This window comes from Staurois parvus, unplaced genomic scaffold (genome assembly GCF_062004578.1).
Source record: "Staurois parvus isolate SC_StPar_1 unplaced genomic scaffold, SC_StPar_1.0 ptg000938l, whole genome shotgun sequence".
Classification (NCBI taxonomy): domain Eukaryota; kingdom Metazoa; phylum Chordata; class Amphibia; order Anura; family Ranidae; genus Staurois; species Staurois parvus.
The window spans coordinates 292107-305839 of NW_028318734.1; the positions used below are offsets into that span (position 1 = coordinate 292107).

Sequence of the window (13733 nt, forward strand, 5' to 3'; positions counted from 1 at the left end):
ATTCAGAGGACAACACATCTACACTGCTAAGACAGATCAGCGAATGCCTCTTACTGCACAGAGAGGGATGGGTGACTAGTGATGATTCTGAGGTCTGACTTCAGACCTTCTATACTGGAAACTTCATAAATTAGTTTCCTTCACAACCTCCCTATAGGGGCCCCCTCCTACTCCAGGGCCCCATAGGAGACACATGTTATACCAATAACCTTCATATTACCATATGAATATATGGGTCAGTCTCTGGGGGAATGGTCAGTTACATTCTGTAAACGTTCTTTTTATTCTCTAAGTAGATTATCAGTGTCCAAGTTTTAGTCTGTAATTTGATTTATTAACACTCATCTTTGCTACAAACGTATGAAACACCAAAAAAAATCTACATTAACAATTTAAAGTAAGTTTATATGCATAATTACAAAGCAAAGTCACCATGTAGACAAACTTGATATTCAGACCTCGGCTGGAAGAACATTTTAGTTACCGGACCTCCTTGAGTTTTAATTCAATCCCCCTGATGTAGACCATCACTTCATTATAGATCAAAGAAACTGAATTACATTTCAAACAGATATGTGAACTTGTTTGGTTTTGTTTTATAATTTCCAAATTTTGGTCTATTCATACATCATTTCTGGTGAAGGTTTGCTGGATATTCATTCATCTGAATTTTTTATGTTTTTTTTTTCTAAGGAGAGTTACTCTCTTTTGAAAACGCAGTAATGCAGGATAATCTTGTTTGAAAAAGATAAACAAGATTTGGCCATCAGCTTCTACTGTATGTACACCATAATAGATTTCATTAGAAAAGAAGATTTATTCTTCACATTTTATTTTAAAGAGGATTTACCCATCAGCCCCGGCATACAAAATAATGGAGTCATGTGTTGGGGTTCCATTCCAAATGAACAACACACGGCACTGCAGATCATACATATCACGTGTTACTGTAGGGAAGGGTTAACACCCATCAGTTTATTTTTTCAAAATTTATTGAATGTTCCTTTTCACTTCAATAAATATAGACAGATCTTCCAGAGTATACACCAGGGGTTCCCAACTTCAGTTCTCATGTACCCCCAACAGGTCATGCTTTCAGGATTTCCTTCACCTTGCACAGGTGCTGTAAATAATTTTCAATGGCTGGAATTTATGAGAGCTCTATTGTCCTAAGGAGACCAGAACATGGCCTATTGGGGGTATGTGAGAACTGAGGTTGGGAATCGCTGGACCAGACACATCTTGCCAAACCTAAAAGTAGTCAATTCAGTCTGGTGAGTGTGTATTCCTGGTGGGAGAACATTTGGTTTCAACATATTTGAAAATGTAGTTCCACTTGCATCTTTTTAATGCAAATTGTTAGACAGTTTTTTGTTTAGCTGGCTGGTAAGTTCTGCTCTGGGAAATGATGTTTGTTGTTTGCAAAGCCCTTCCATGTACACCTTTCTTTAGAAGGCTAGTTATAAATTGGAGTGGTTACCATTTTTGTTTAGTTTGCTGGAATTGGAGCCGGGACACGCAGGCTTCCTCCAGACATACTGACCATAATTTATTTATTGCCTCCAACATGGAGGATCTCCTAGACTACAGTCTATGACTGACTGCAGACTGCGGCTTCCACATATATTTAAATGTTGTGCAACTAAAACCTCTGATTATAACACAGATAATTAGACCGAATGGTTTGATTTTTACTCATTTGCTGTAAGTGTGCTGGGAAAGTTTATTTTTGTTTGCTTGTTCTGTAAAAATATTTATTTAATATATTTATTATATTTTACACTATTTTTTTTTTTAATCTTTGTATGTGTTGTATTTATGTTCCTTCTTATACTGAGTGAATCATGCACATTTGGCATTCATTGAGGGCCAAAGTTGGACACCCCTAGTCCCAACAATGGAGGTCAACTTCCATAAACATGGCCATTGAGATGGAAACAGTATTGACAATTACACCTCAGCCAGGTGTTCTGCGTCCTCTTTAACATATCAATTCAGAAGCCCATCACCATTGAGATGCTCAGTTCTGTCCTGGGGGGTAAAAGTTCTCAATTTTGCAGTCATTGTTCAGGTTTAAAGTGAAACCAAAGTATATATTTTAGTGAATAACACAATCTCAGGTGTCCTACAATTACCATCATTTTTAAGCTGTTATAGTTTGAATTTTTACTACATTTCAGATTTTCAGGTGTTTCTCCATGCAGTAGGTATCCCTGATGAACAATAAGTAACATATAGGGAAGGTAACAGGCAAGTGTGTTGCTTTTATACAGTCAGTTCAGAATTGTAGATCTACATTGAGATGAAGGGAAGTCAATCAAAATCCATAAAATGGAACCAGATTCTTCACATGTAATGAGCAAATATGACCACCTTCTTGTACACATTCACCCAGAACATCATCAGTATGAAATTTTCCATGACTTGATATACACACGGCTTGTTCTAGCTCAATGACCCACCAAGTAGTGAAGAAATAATCGGGATGTTTGGAGATGAATATCTAGAAATAAATCCAGACATAGCAGGTCCAATATTTCTATCCTGATAGGTTCTGCAACCTATTTTATGCCAATTACATTTTTCTGCTCATTTATTATTTTTATTTTCAAAAAATGCTTTTTAAACCAAATCCATTGGTGTACAATGTTACTGGAAATAAGACATAATGGTATAAAAGAACAGCAAGAACCTACTGCTGATGTACAAGGAGATTTTTTTTTCTCGATAAATGATTTGTTTAGTACTCTCTCTTGTATTAGATGTTCAGTCTACAATCAATCAGGTAAAAAAATTAAATCTTATGAAACAAAAATAATTTGCCATTGTATACTTCAAATGGTGAAAATTATTTGGGTTTCATCTTGTTTTATCCTATCACCTATTCCCTAGAATACCTGTTTATATGCAAATTGGGAATAACAATCTGGAGTCATTTACACAACATTTCCATTGGAAGTCAGCTGATGGAAATCCTCCAATCTCTGCCTTCCCCGCCCATCTCCCTTGTATAAAGCGGGCCTCTCCCTCCTCTGATCAGTAACTCTACTTACAGAGACCCTGTCCCATCTACTCACCTACTACAACACAGCTGCAGATTTGGTGACATTGTCCCGTTTTGATCAGCAAAGGAACCGAATATTCAGGAAACCTGATCCATCATCATCTCAACTGAATCTTCCACCACATTGAGGTAAGGTCACTTTCATCTAACCAATCAATGGATCTTTATTATTTAATGAGCATTCTGATAATAATCCTGCAGAGATTTATGAGGTGTATATTAAATATATAAAAACCTAAATCATTGAGAAGGAAAATGCCTTGAAAATGTTTGTAAGGTTCCTGAGAAGGGATGTGACTATTGAGTGTTTGGATGTTCTGACATCACTCATGGTTATTGAGGGTCATTCTGGGACTTCACAGTTTTGGCGGGAATGTTTTAGGGAAGTTTCAGGGCAGGTTCACTCATATCTTCTGTTATCTTTTAGCATGGCCTCTGCTGTCTTGTACTGGGTACAAAAGGAGAAAACTATTTTCTGATTAAAATTACACTTCTTAATTGGCTGAGCTCTGTGTACATCCTCCTGATTTTGTGCAATGAAACTGGAAACTAGGCATTCTGGTATGTTTATTCTTTACTTTGCAGTTTCCTGCAGGAATTTTAGGGTCACTAAGGTGTTCCTGGCAGCAGATACACCTTCCCATCAATGCTGAACTATGTCTATTATTTATTTTATTACTGTATTGGATGGGAAATACATTTTGGTTATTTTTGACAGACCTACTGATTCAGTCAGTGTTTTGCTGTATGGCCCATCCAATGGAGTAAAATGAATATTTTCATTTTGTTAAGATACAAGTCCCTTTATTCATTAAAAAGCTGTGCATTGTGCCCAGACAACATGGTGATATTAAATAGTTCTACTGTACAAGAACTGTTGGAAGACCCTAGTGAACCTTGTGTTCTTATATAGGGAAGATCTACTGAGCCGAGTCATCACCATTCCCTCTTACAGGGCTTAGCTGCCTCTACTGCCCTTGGTCAGGCTTGAATCCAGTGGATTATGTTCATAGTCTCCAAAGTGTCCATTCTATGCATGGATTGACTAAGGAAGATGTACTATAAATACAGCTGGAAGCCATAGAACAATATGTAGGAATTATCTCAGAATTTATAGGAGGGTCAGGAACTTGTAGAGCTCTAGCTATTCTGCTTCAATGTTATGTCTACCACACAAGTCTGTCCAGATGGAAGACATTATTTCACTGATCGGTACAAAAGGTGATGATTATCACTTATATGTGTGTACATATTCCAAATGAAAGGAAAACATTTTTAGACTTTAAACTTTTATTAAGCGTACTTCATATTGGTAATGATATACAGTACGTTATATTTCAAACCCCCTTTGGCAGATGTAAATAATCTTGTATATATTTTAGACAGATCACACATTTATTAACTCCAACCTATCTGTCTGGTTAGTTATCTGCTTCTGGGATGGGGGAATATAATGAACTGTATGTGAAATAAAGGTCATGGGGTGTTCAACTAGATCCAGATAATATGTTAAATAATAGCTGGGAGGATGCCTACAGCCAGGTCCATGATTTGTTTATATAAATAATAGGGGTGAGCCATCCTTTGTCTCCAGATAGCAGCTTCAGAGCGGTCCATTGTTACATAACCAATAGGGGTGGCTGCCTTTTATTGTGCGTACCCACATGGAAGAAAAATATATTTGAAACATATTTGAAAAATATTCTTCCCAAATATATTGCCATATATTTGAAATACTACAATTTTGGCCATATTCAATATATTTCAAAATAAATTTCAGTAAATAAATATATATATATATATATATATATATATATATATATATATTGAATATGGCCAAGTATTTCAAATATATGGCAATATATTTGGGAAGAATATTTTTCAAATATATGTTGAATATATATTTTCTTCCACATGGGTACGTTGACCTGGAGAAGCTCTGTAACACCTGAATATTTAAAATTTCCCATCCCAAACTCTTTTCATGCAAAATGTTAATTAGCTGATTACAGAAGGGGTGAGGGTATGGTACATAGAATACATGAAAGTGTCCACTAGTCTAATTAGATTAGGCTAATGATAGCTACCCACCGAGTCATATATATAATGATGTGGAGGGCTACTGAGTATTTCATATTTATGGATATATACAGAAACTACCGGTAACAGTATTCATATGTGACAAATGTCTTCAGTTTTTCTTTAAAGATTTGTTTTCTGCTTAGTAACGTAACACATTTTTCCCTTTTTGCTCTCCAAGACACTATGGCATCTGCTGTCCATGACGTGGAACGTCTTCTAGATGGACTTATCGCCTTCTCATCACAAGGAATACATCAGATAGACGTACATGAGTACTATCTCATTGTGAAAGAGATTGGAGGAGGCGGATATGGCAAAGTATTATTGGCCAAGGACAAGAAAATGGGTGAGTGAATGAGCCAACTAGCGAGGAGCTGGACTACATGGGGTTTGGTTTGGCAGGAGTTTCTGCAGACTCCAAGGAAATTTGTGTTTACCGCTGTTCAAGGTAGAGAGACTCCTAATCTCCAAACAAAAATCCCTCTGTAGGTGCTAGCCCAGCTCGTGTGCTGCATAGATGAGAACAAAGGATGTCCGATCGGCTGCACTCCAAACAATCCACTTTATTGAACCAAGATAAAACCAATACAGACAGTAGAAATACAGCGGGGACTGGGAGGTAAATGTGTTTCATTGGATAAGCACTGTCTTTAGCATGAAACGCATTTACCTGCCAGTCCCCCGCTGTATTTCCACTGTCTGTATTGGTTTTATCTTGGTTCAATAAAGTGGATTGTTTGGAGTGCAGCCGATCAGACATCCTTTGTTCTCATCCAAGGAAATTTGGACGCAGAATCTAAACACCATTGGAATCAATAGGAGCTGGATCTGCCAAAGTAAAAATGCCCATCTTGTGGGCTAATATGCAAGGGGTTGTCAAAAAATAGCACGGGGTGGGCATTGCCCTGTGGAGCACGGGGGTGGGCATTGCCCTGTGGAGCACGGGGGTAAGCGTTGCCCTGGGGAGCATGTACCAATGCAAAAATATCCCATTTTGCTACACATTTGGTCTTGTAAATGTCATTTTTTCTGGAGCACATCCTACAGCAAGTATAAAAAAGAGGTCCATGTAGTTCCCCCAAAATGCATATCAGAACTTTGGAGTCTGCTATGAATTTTAAGGCGATACCTCACAAAAAAATGTAAACAACACATGAAGTTCCCAGTAGATAAATACTAGTACTGATATGGATTTTAAAAGAGACTGTACACAAAAAAACTGTGTGAGGTCTCCTCTAAAAATCCATACCAAACCCTAATGTCAGTATGCAGCCTTCCTGGCCACATGTCATCAACATGGGGATTGCCTTGCCATAGGAGATTTCCCTGACAAAGCCCCATGTTGATGGAGACAAGGGCCTCATCCCTACAACTCTTGGCAGTGGTTGTGGGGGCTTATTGGAGTCTGGAAGCCCCCCCGTGTGAGTAAGTATGGAATACATAGTACCCTTACTCATTCACAAAAAAGAGTTTTAGCTGAGAAATCAAGACACCCAAATGTTTGACAAGTCCCTTAGTAAAAAATAAAAAATCCCCCAAAAAGTGTCAAATACTATACCCACCACTCAATGATTTGCCAAAAGAAAAACCCTGATGACCTGATGCACTCAACCGATCCCCGGTGGGTAACCCTAGCCAAATACATGCTCCCCAGGCTGTCATCAGCTATACAAAGTAAGGGGCAGGGATAATGGTAACGGCATTGCCCAAATATGACTCTGTGACTGTATTTAGGCGATGACGTAAGGCTCCTTTCCCAGCCCCTTCCCCCCACCAGGGGATTCCCAGCCATGTAAGATGATGTCTTAGGTGATGTTCATGGTTGTTAAGGATTCAGAGGCTGCTTTCAGTTGCAGTTTTTTATTTTTACCAACCACTGACAGGGGCAATTGTCATACTCGGACAATCGTGTATCCCGCTTCATTCCTTAGCAACCATTGACAGCTGGAAGCCGTCACATTCGTCCATACTAAAAGATCGCAATGTTCGGCTTTCTTCTGAAAAGCCAGTGCTTGGTCCAAACTTACATTGGGACCGAACACTGAGCTCTTCCCCAGTATCCACCATTTCAATATCCTCTACAAATATTTATGCCTATGCTTGTAAATGTGATCTGGAAGATTTAGACTTTTTCCAAGAAGTCACTAATTGTAGACTTACTCTGCAATAAAAGGAGCCATTTGGCTATTAACAGGTTTTCCGTGTAGTTATTGTTACCTGTAATGGCCTATGGCCGTGTCGCTCGGCAAGTTGACTTACATTTGATGGTGATGGATCTAAGGGGTATGGCAAGCTGCTTGGTTAGCCAAGTGGCCGTAGCCGGGATTGTTTTAGTCTTTATACCCCACAAAGGCTTTGATGAATATTATTTTTATGAGACTTATCGATCTTGGCTGTAAAAGCTGAGAACTGTTATGCTGTAACTAATTGTATAACCCATATTAATGTTTTCATGTCATACATTTTTTATTGATTTATTGATTTATTTTTCTTTGTGTGAAAATCAATACAATCTTATAAATAAAGTAGAATCCCTGAGGAACACTATTAATGAAGAATAGCAGATACAGTATATGGAGTGAGCAAATATGACCCAATGCCAGAATTTATTACATCTCTATAAATAAAAAAAAGTTTAAAACATGAAAGAGGAACTTCACTCTCTGAACAACACTGACTATTTCCTATCCTTATGCTGCTAGCATTAGAAAATAGATAGGAAAGTGTATTCTATTTACTGGTTTTAAACTATTTTTTACATGTCTTTAGTCATTTCCTAGTTTCTATGCCTAGGCAAATGATGTCATACATTCCTGGAGTCTTCAGGAGGGGTTTTCTCAGCTAAGCACACCCACCTGCTTGTATGCCTGAACTAAAGGCAGATGGATTCCAGGAAGTAGTTGCTACATGAATCATCTGCCCCTTACTCAAGGTGACCACAGACTGAAATTCTAGGGGTAGTTGTTTAAATGTGATTCCTCAGCAAAATAAAACATGGAGACATGGATGGATGGGGGAGTTTGCTTTGAATATTAAAAATGAATGAATTAGTCCTTTTGGATTGCGGTGCTCAGATACAGCGTAGTTCCACTTTAATATATGTTGGAAGGTTTTTATTTTGGACAGTAAGCAGTCAGTGGGCTGGCTCTTGGGAGGAGCTTTACACTGCACAAAGTATTTTGATATGTGCACATCTGTCTGGAGGAGTGACGCTCCTAGCGAGCTGTATTTGCCTGCAAACCTCTCTAGATAATGATCCCATGTGATGCGGAGCCTCCAAGATAAAAAATACAGAAATCCAATGGATGATAAATGTGGGTCAGGAACAGTCAGTCTGTGGAGGAATCTATGGTAATGGTTCTGGATGTCCTCCAGCCAGGATATGAGGCGGAGCTCTATCTGACTTGCTGCAGTTTCTAATGCACATTGTGAGAATCTCACAGTGTGCAGTGGAATCAGAGTAAGCCATTTCAGTCCAGGAGAGGGTCCTGTACATCTGTCTTCTAGTAAGGCTGAGGTTTAGCTTTAAATGAAGCATAATATATTCTCAGCCTGGGATCAGCAGATCTTATTAACATGTTTGAGAATCTCAAGTGAAGATAAATACTAGCTACAAATTTCCAGTTCTTCATCTAAGTTAGATTCTTTTTATTTTCACAGATCAAGCAATGGCAATGAAGCTCCTGGACAAAAAAAGAACCAGCCAGCATTCCTTTCTCCAGGAGTTTAGTATCTCATTCTTGCTATCATCTCATGCCAACATCATCGGATGTTATGGGACCGCCTTCACCACCGACGACTACTACGCCTTTACCCAAGAACTGGCCCCGGTTGGAGATCTCTTCTCCCTGATCATACCACATGTAAGTACATGTTTCTTAGTTTTATGTAGAGGAGAGTTCAAATGTCTTTCAGTTTATTTTATGCTGTCTGTTTCCTTTAAGGGGGAGATTTCCCTTCACTTCCTGTCCCAGAGATGCAACAGAAACTGAGAGGAAACTCTCTAAGTTGACATTGAAATTCTCCATTGGAAATTTTACATTTTCCTCTTTTTCTTAAAACTCCAATATGTTGAATGTCCCATCACTTATTCCTTTTTTTATTCTATCTTTTATTTGTTTTTCCAATACAAAAAGAACAATTTAATTACAAAAATATTTCACATATACATACTTCCATTTTACCCCAACATTAACCCCACCCACCCTCCCCCAACCCAATAACCCCATCCACATCCTCTTTACTAATCTATATCTTCTCTCATAATTGTCTATCTGTATCTGAATCTACTCTCTCCTATTACTTATTCCTAATCACAGTAGTCACCCGAACATTTATAAAAGGTGCCGTATCCCCCCTTTTCTGGCTAGCCAGGCTGCATGCTACGATTATGGGTCTAGTATGGATTTTTGAATTTTTTGGTTGACCTCACAATTTTATATTTTTTTTTATTTTAGGTGGGAATTGAACAAGATGCAGTAAAGCGGTGTGCTGTGCAAATGTCTGATGCCCTTGAATTCATATCAGAGAGAGGACTGGTACATTTGGACATCAAGCCAGAAAATATTTTAGTTTTTGACTGGGAGTGCCATTGTATCAAACTGACGGACTTTGGCCTTACTAAAGTCAAAGGGACTGTAACTAGAAAGTGTGGCACCACCATTTTCATGGCTCCAGAGATGTGTAAAGCAGCCATGTCAGATGGGTTAGCTGTGGACAGTAGCCTTGACGTATGGGCGTTTGGTGTCGTCATCTTCTCCCTACTTACAGGAGAGATGCCATGGCAGGAGGCCATCCTTGATGATGCAGATTATAAAAGTTTTGTAAACTGGCAGAACAATTTCCAGATGGAAAAGCCTCCTGATTCATGGAGAAGAATTCCCATTAAGCTAAGAAGGATGTTTGGTGATCTTCTGGCCATTGACCACACAGAAAGATATCACACTACAGAAGTCATAAAATATATCGATGTAAGCTGGAAAAGAAGAAAATCCACATTCAGCTACAAGGAAAGAAGATGAAAATCCTAAAGAAAACATATCTTCCGTACAACCCAAAGAACCCTTGTGTAAAGCTTCTCTCCAAAACACCCCACAGAGTAGTGCTTCCATAAAGTCTACTCTCATCTCCATGTCTTACGTCTTATCTACAGACAATTCTAGAAGTCCAGAGCCACAGAAGGACAACATGGCAGAGACACCAATTTGCTGAAAAGGGATGAGCTCAGTGTTCAGTCCAATGTTCAGACTAAAAAGTGGCTGTTCAGACATTCGTCTGAAGGTTTAGGGCATTTTGAGTGGACAAATGTGACTGCTTCTGTCTGGCAATGGTTGCTAAAAAGTAGTGAGTAGATCCAGCTTCATCCTTACCAACCACTGAGATCACCAGGCTTATTCACTTACATGGCCGGTAACTTCTAGCTACATGGCCATGGGCAAGTTTGGACAATGATGTCACCTCTATCCCAACTTCTTTTTATATAGCTGATGACAGCTCGGGATAGTGGTGGATATTGTGATTGGCAATATATTTAAGAGGAACGTTTTAGGGATTTTCATTTTTAATCGCTTCAATACTGGGCACATTCACCCCCTTCCTGCCCAGGCCAATTTTCAGCTTTCAGGACTGTCGCACTTTGAATGATAATTACTCAGTCATGCAGCACTGTACCCATATGAAATTGGTAACATTTTTTGGAGACAGAACTATCTTTTGGTGGTATTTAATCACCACTGGGTGTTTTACTTTTTTGCCCTATAAATGGAAAAAGATTGCAAATTTGAAAAATTGTTTTTCTAAGTTCTTATTATACGATTTTGCAAATATGTATATTTTTCTTCATAAATTTTAATAAAGATGTATACTGCTACATTTCTTTGGTAAAAATAACCCAAATCAGTGCGTGTTATTTGGTCTGTGAGAATGTTATAGTCTACAAGCTATGGTACCAATCATTGATAATTGATGACTCCTGATGTACTGACGGCCTATCTCATTTCTTGAGGCCCTAACATACCAGGACAGTACAAATAACTCCCAAATTACCTCTTTTTGGAATGTAGATAGTCCAAGGTATTTAGTAAGAGGCATGGCAAGTTTTTTGAAGTTATTTTTTTCACACTTTTTTGTAAAAAGAGGAAATTAAATGTTTTTTTTTCCACAAAAAATTAATAATAAGTTATTTCTCTCACACGGCATAGGCATGCTTCCAATTACACCCTAAAACACATTCTGCTGATTCTCCTGAGTATGGCAATACCCCATGTGTGAGACTTTTTCACAGTCTTAGCCACATAGAGGCCACAGAGAGGCCCAACATCTAAGAAGAACCTTCAGGCGTTATCCACTTTAAGGCCAGGCTGTCTTCTGACACTTTTTTGTTTACAAGTAAAAATCAGTATTTTTGCTAGAACTTCGATCCCCCAAAAATTATATCTTTTGTTAGTAGAGGCCATAGAGAATACAATAGTGGGTTTTGCAAATTTCTATGTCACATGGTATTTGCGCAGCGTTTTCTCAAACGCAATTTTACACACTAATGAAAAAATACACTTTATTATATTTTATTGCACACAAACACAATATAATAGCAATTTTTTTGTAAAATATAAACTATGGTGCTGCGTTGAGTAAAGAGATACCAAACATGCTGCAGTTTAAAATTGTACACGCTTGTGAAATGGCACCAAACTTCAGTAATTAAAAATCTCCATAGACAACGTTTTGCAGGCCTTTGCATATTACCAGTTTAGAGTTACAGAGGAGGTCTGGTACTAGAATTATCGCTCTCGCTCTGACATTCATGGCAATACCTCACATGTGTGGTGCGATCACCATTTACATATGTGTACAAGACCCCAATGCGTGCTTCGCCTTTGCACAGGGGGACGGGGGCATTTTAATATTTTTTATTTATTGGTGGGACACTAGTACATTGTCAGATGTTTATGTGCCTTTGTACATTGTGACAGATGTTGATCACCCACCGGGACACCGACAGATGTGGATGTTGCGGTTGGAACACAATTGCAGATGTTTTGTACTCTGGTACACTGTGACAGATATTGATGTGACATTGGTATACTGGGATAGATGTTTATGTTGCACTGGCACAGATGTTGATGTGACACTTGGACAGGGACAGATGGTGCTTCATGTACTGTGTGGGGATGGCAGCAATCTGTGCGTTCTCTGTATAGAGCTGTCACAGGTTCGCAGCATCCCCCTCCCCCCCGCACTGAGCTCTCACTGAGCTCGGCAGGTAAAGCCAACACAGAGACACGTGTCTTCAATGATGACTGTGATTGGACAAAGCCAACATGTGCTGCGGAGGGCCAATCACAGCGCCCATATCCCGGTCTGTGATGTGCTGTGTCTGACAGACACCGCCATCACAGGAGCGCACCGTTCTCTCAGAACAGGAAAGCTCCCACCCGGCCATTTATGTGCAGTTGTCGGGTGGGTAGCAGTTAATAAAGGACTTGTCAAGCACTGGGGTGTCTTTTGTATCTTTGTCTTTATTGCGGTTTGTCATTTACGTGAGTAGGGTTACTGTGTACACTATACTCATTCACAGAGGATGGATGTATTTGGGGCCCCAATATTGTTATATGATCAGGTGGTAAAAGGATGCCGTGATTGGCCTTTTACCTCACCATGTGATCAGCTGTGTCCATAGGACACAGCGATCCTGAACAGCACCGCTTGGGGTGCGCGTGGGGAAGGGGGGGTGCATTCTGGGAGGATGTCATATGATGCCCTCCCATAACTGGACAACCGCGTTGTAGCCGTCATTCGACTGAAAAAATGAGGGTGAAGTAGTGCTGACAATAGTAAAACTATGAATATAAAGAACCCAATTACCTAAAAGGGGATACATAGCAAGCATAACAAATGTATATAAATTAAAGTGGACCGATCTAGTATAGAAATTGTCAGGAAATAATATTGAATGACAATAAAATCCAAATCAAAGTGTAAAGTTACATAATTACATATTACAGTTAGTGTGGCTGAAAAAATACAAAAGTCCATCCAGTTCAACCAAAAAAAAAAGTTATGATCCTATACCCACAGCTGATCCAGAGGAAGGAAAAAAACAGCAAAGCATGATTCAATTTTTTCCTGCAGGGAATTCCTGATCCCCCAAGAGGCAATTGGATATTCCATGGATCAACATTTCCTATAAATGTTGGTATCCAGTTATATTCTGTGTATCCAAGAAAGAATCCAGGACTTTCCTACAGCAATCCACTGAGCTGGCCACAACCAACTCTGGAGGGAGTCTATTCCACATTCTCACAGCTCTCACTGTGAAGAAACCTTCCTGTATTTGGAGACTACATTTATTTTCCTCCAGACGTAAAGAGCGCCCCCTTGTCCTCTGTGATGACGTATTATACATGGTGCTCATATCCCCCTTATGTATTATACATGGAGATCATATCCCCCCTTATGTATTATACATGGATATCATATCCCCCCTTATGTATTATACATGGAGATCATATCCCTCCTTATGTATTATACATGGTGACGATATCCCCCCCTTATGTATTATACATGGAGATCATATCCCCCTTATGTA

At 39.1% G+C, this 13733-nt stretch overlaps 1 protein-coding gene across 1 annotated transcript in view; it reads left to right on the forward strand.

Annotated features, from left to right (window-relative positions):
* The window catches only part of LOC149441887 (ribosomal protein S6 kinase 2 beta-like), a 75374-nt gene that overhangs the window by 34841 nt on the left and 26800 nt on the right, over positions 1–13733 (forward strand). Inside the window, exons 5-7 of the mRNA XM_089656790.1 lie at positions 5325–5492; positions 8807–9009; positions 9604–10116. Of these exons, the coding sequence (XP_089512916.1) occupies positions 5325–5492; positions 8807–9009; positions 9604–10116 (884 nt within the window). The remainder of the gene's footprint in view (positions 1–5324; positions 5493–8806; positions 9010–9603; positions 10117–13733) is intronic.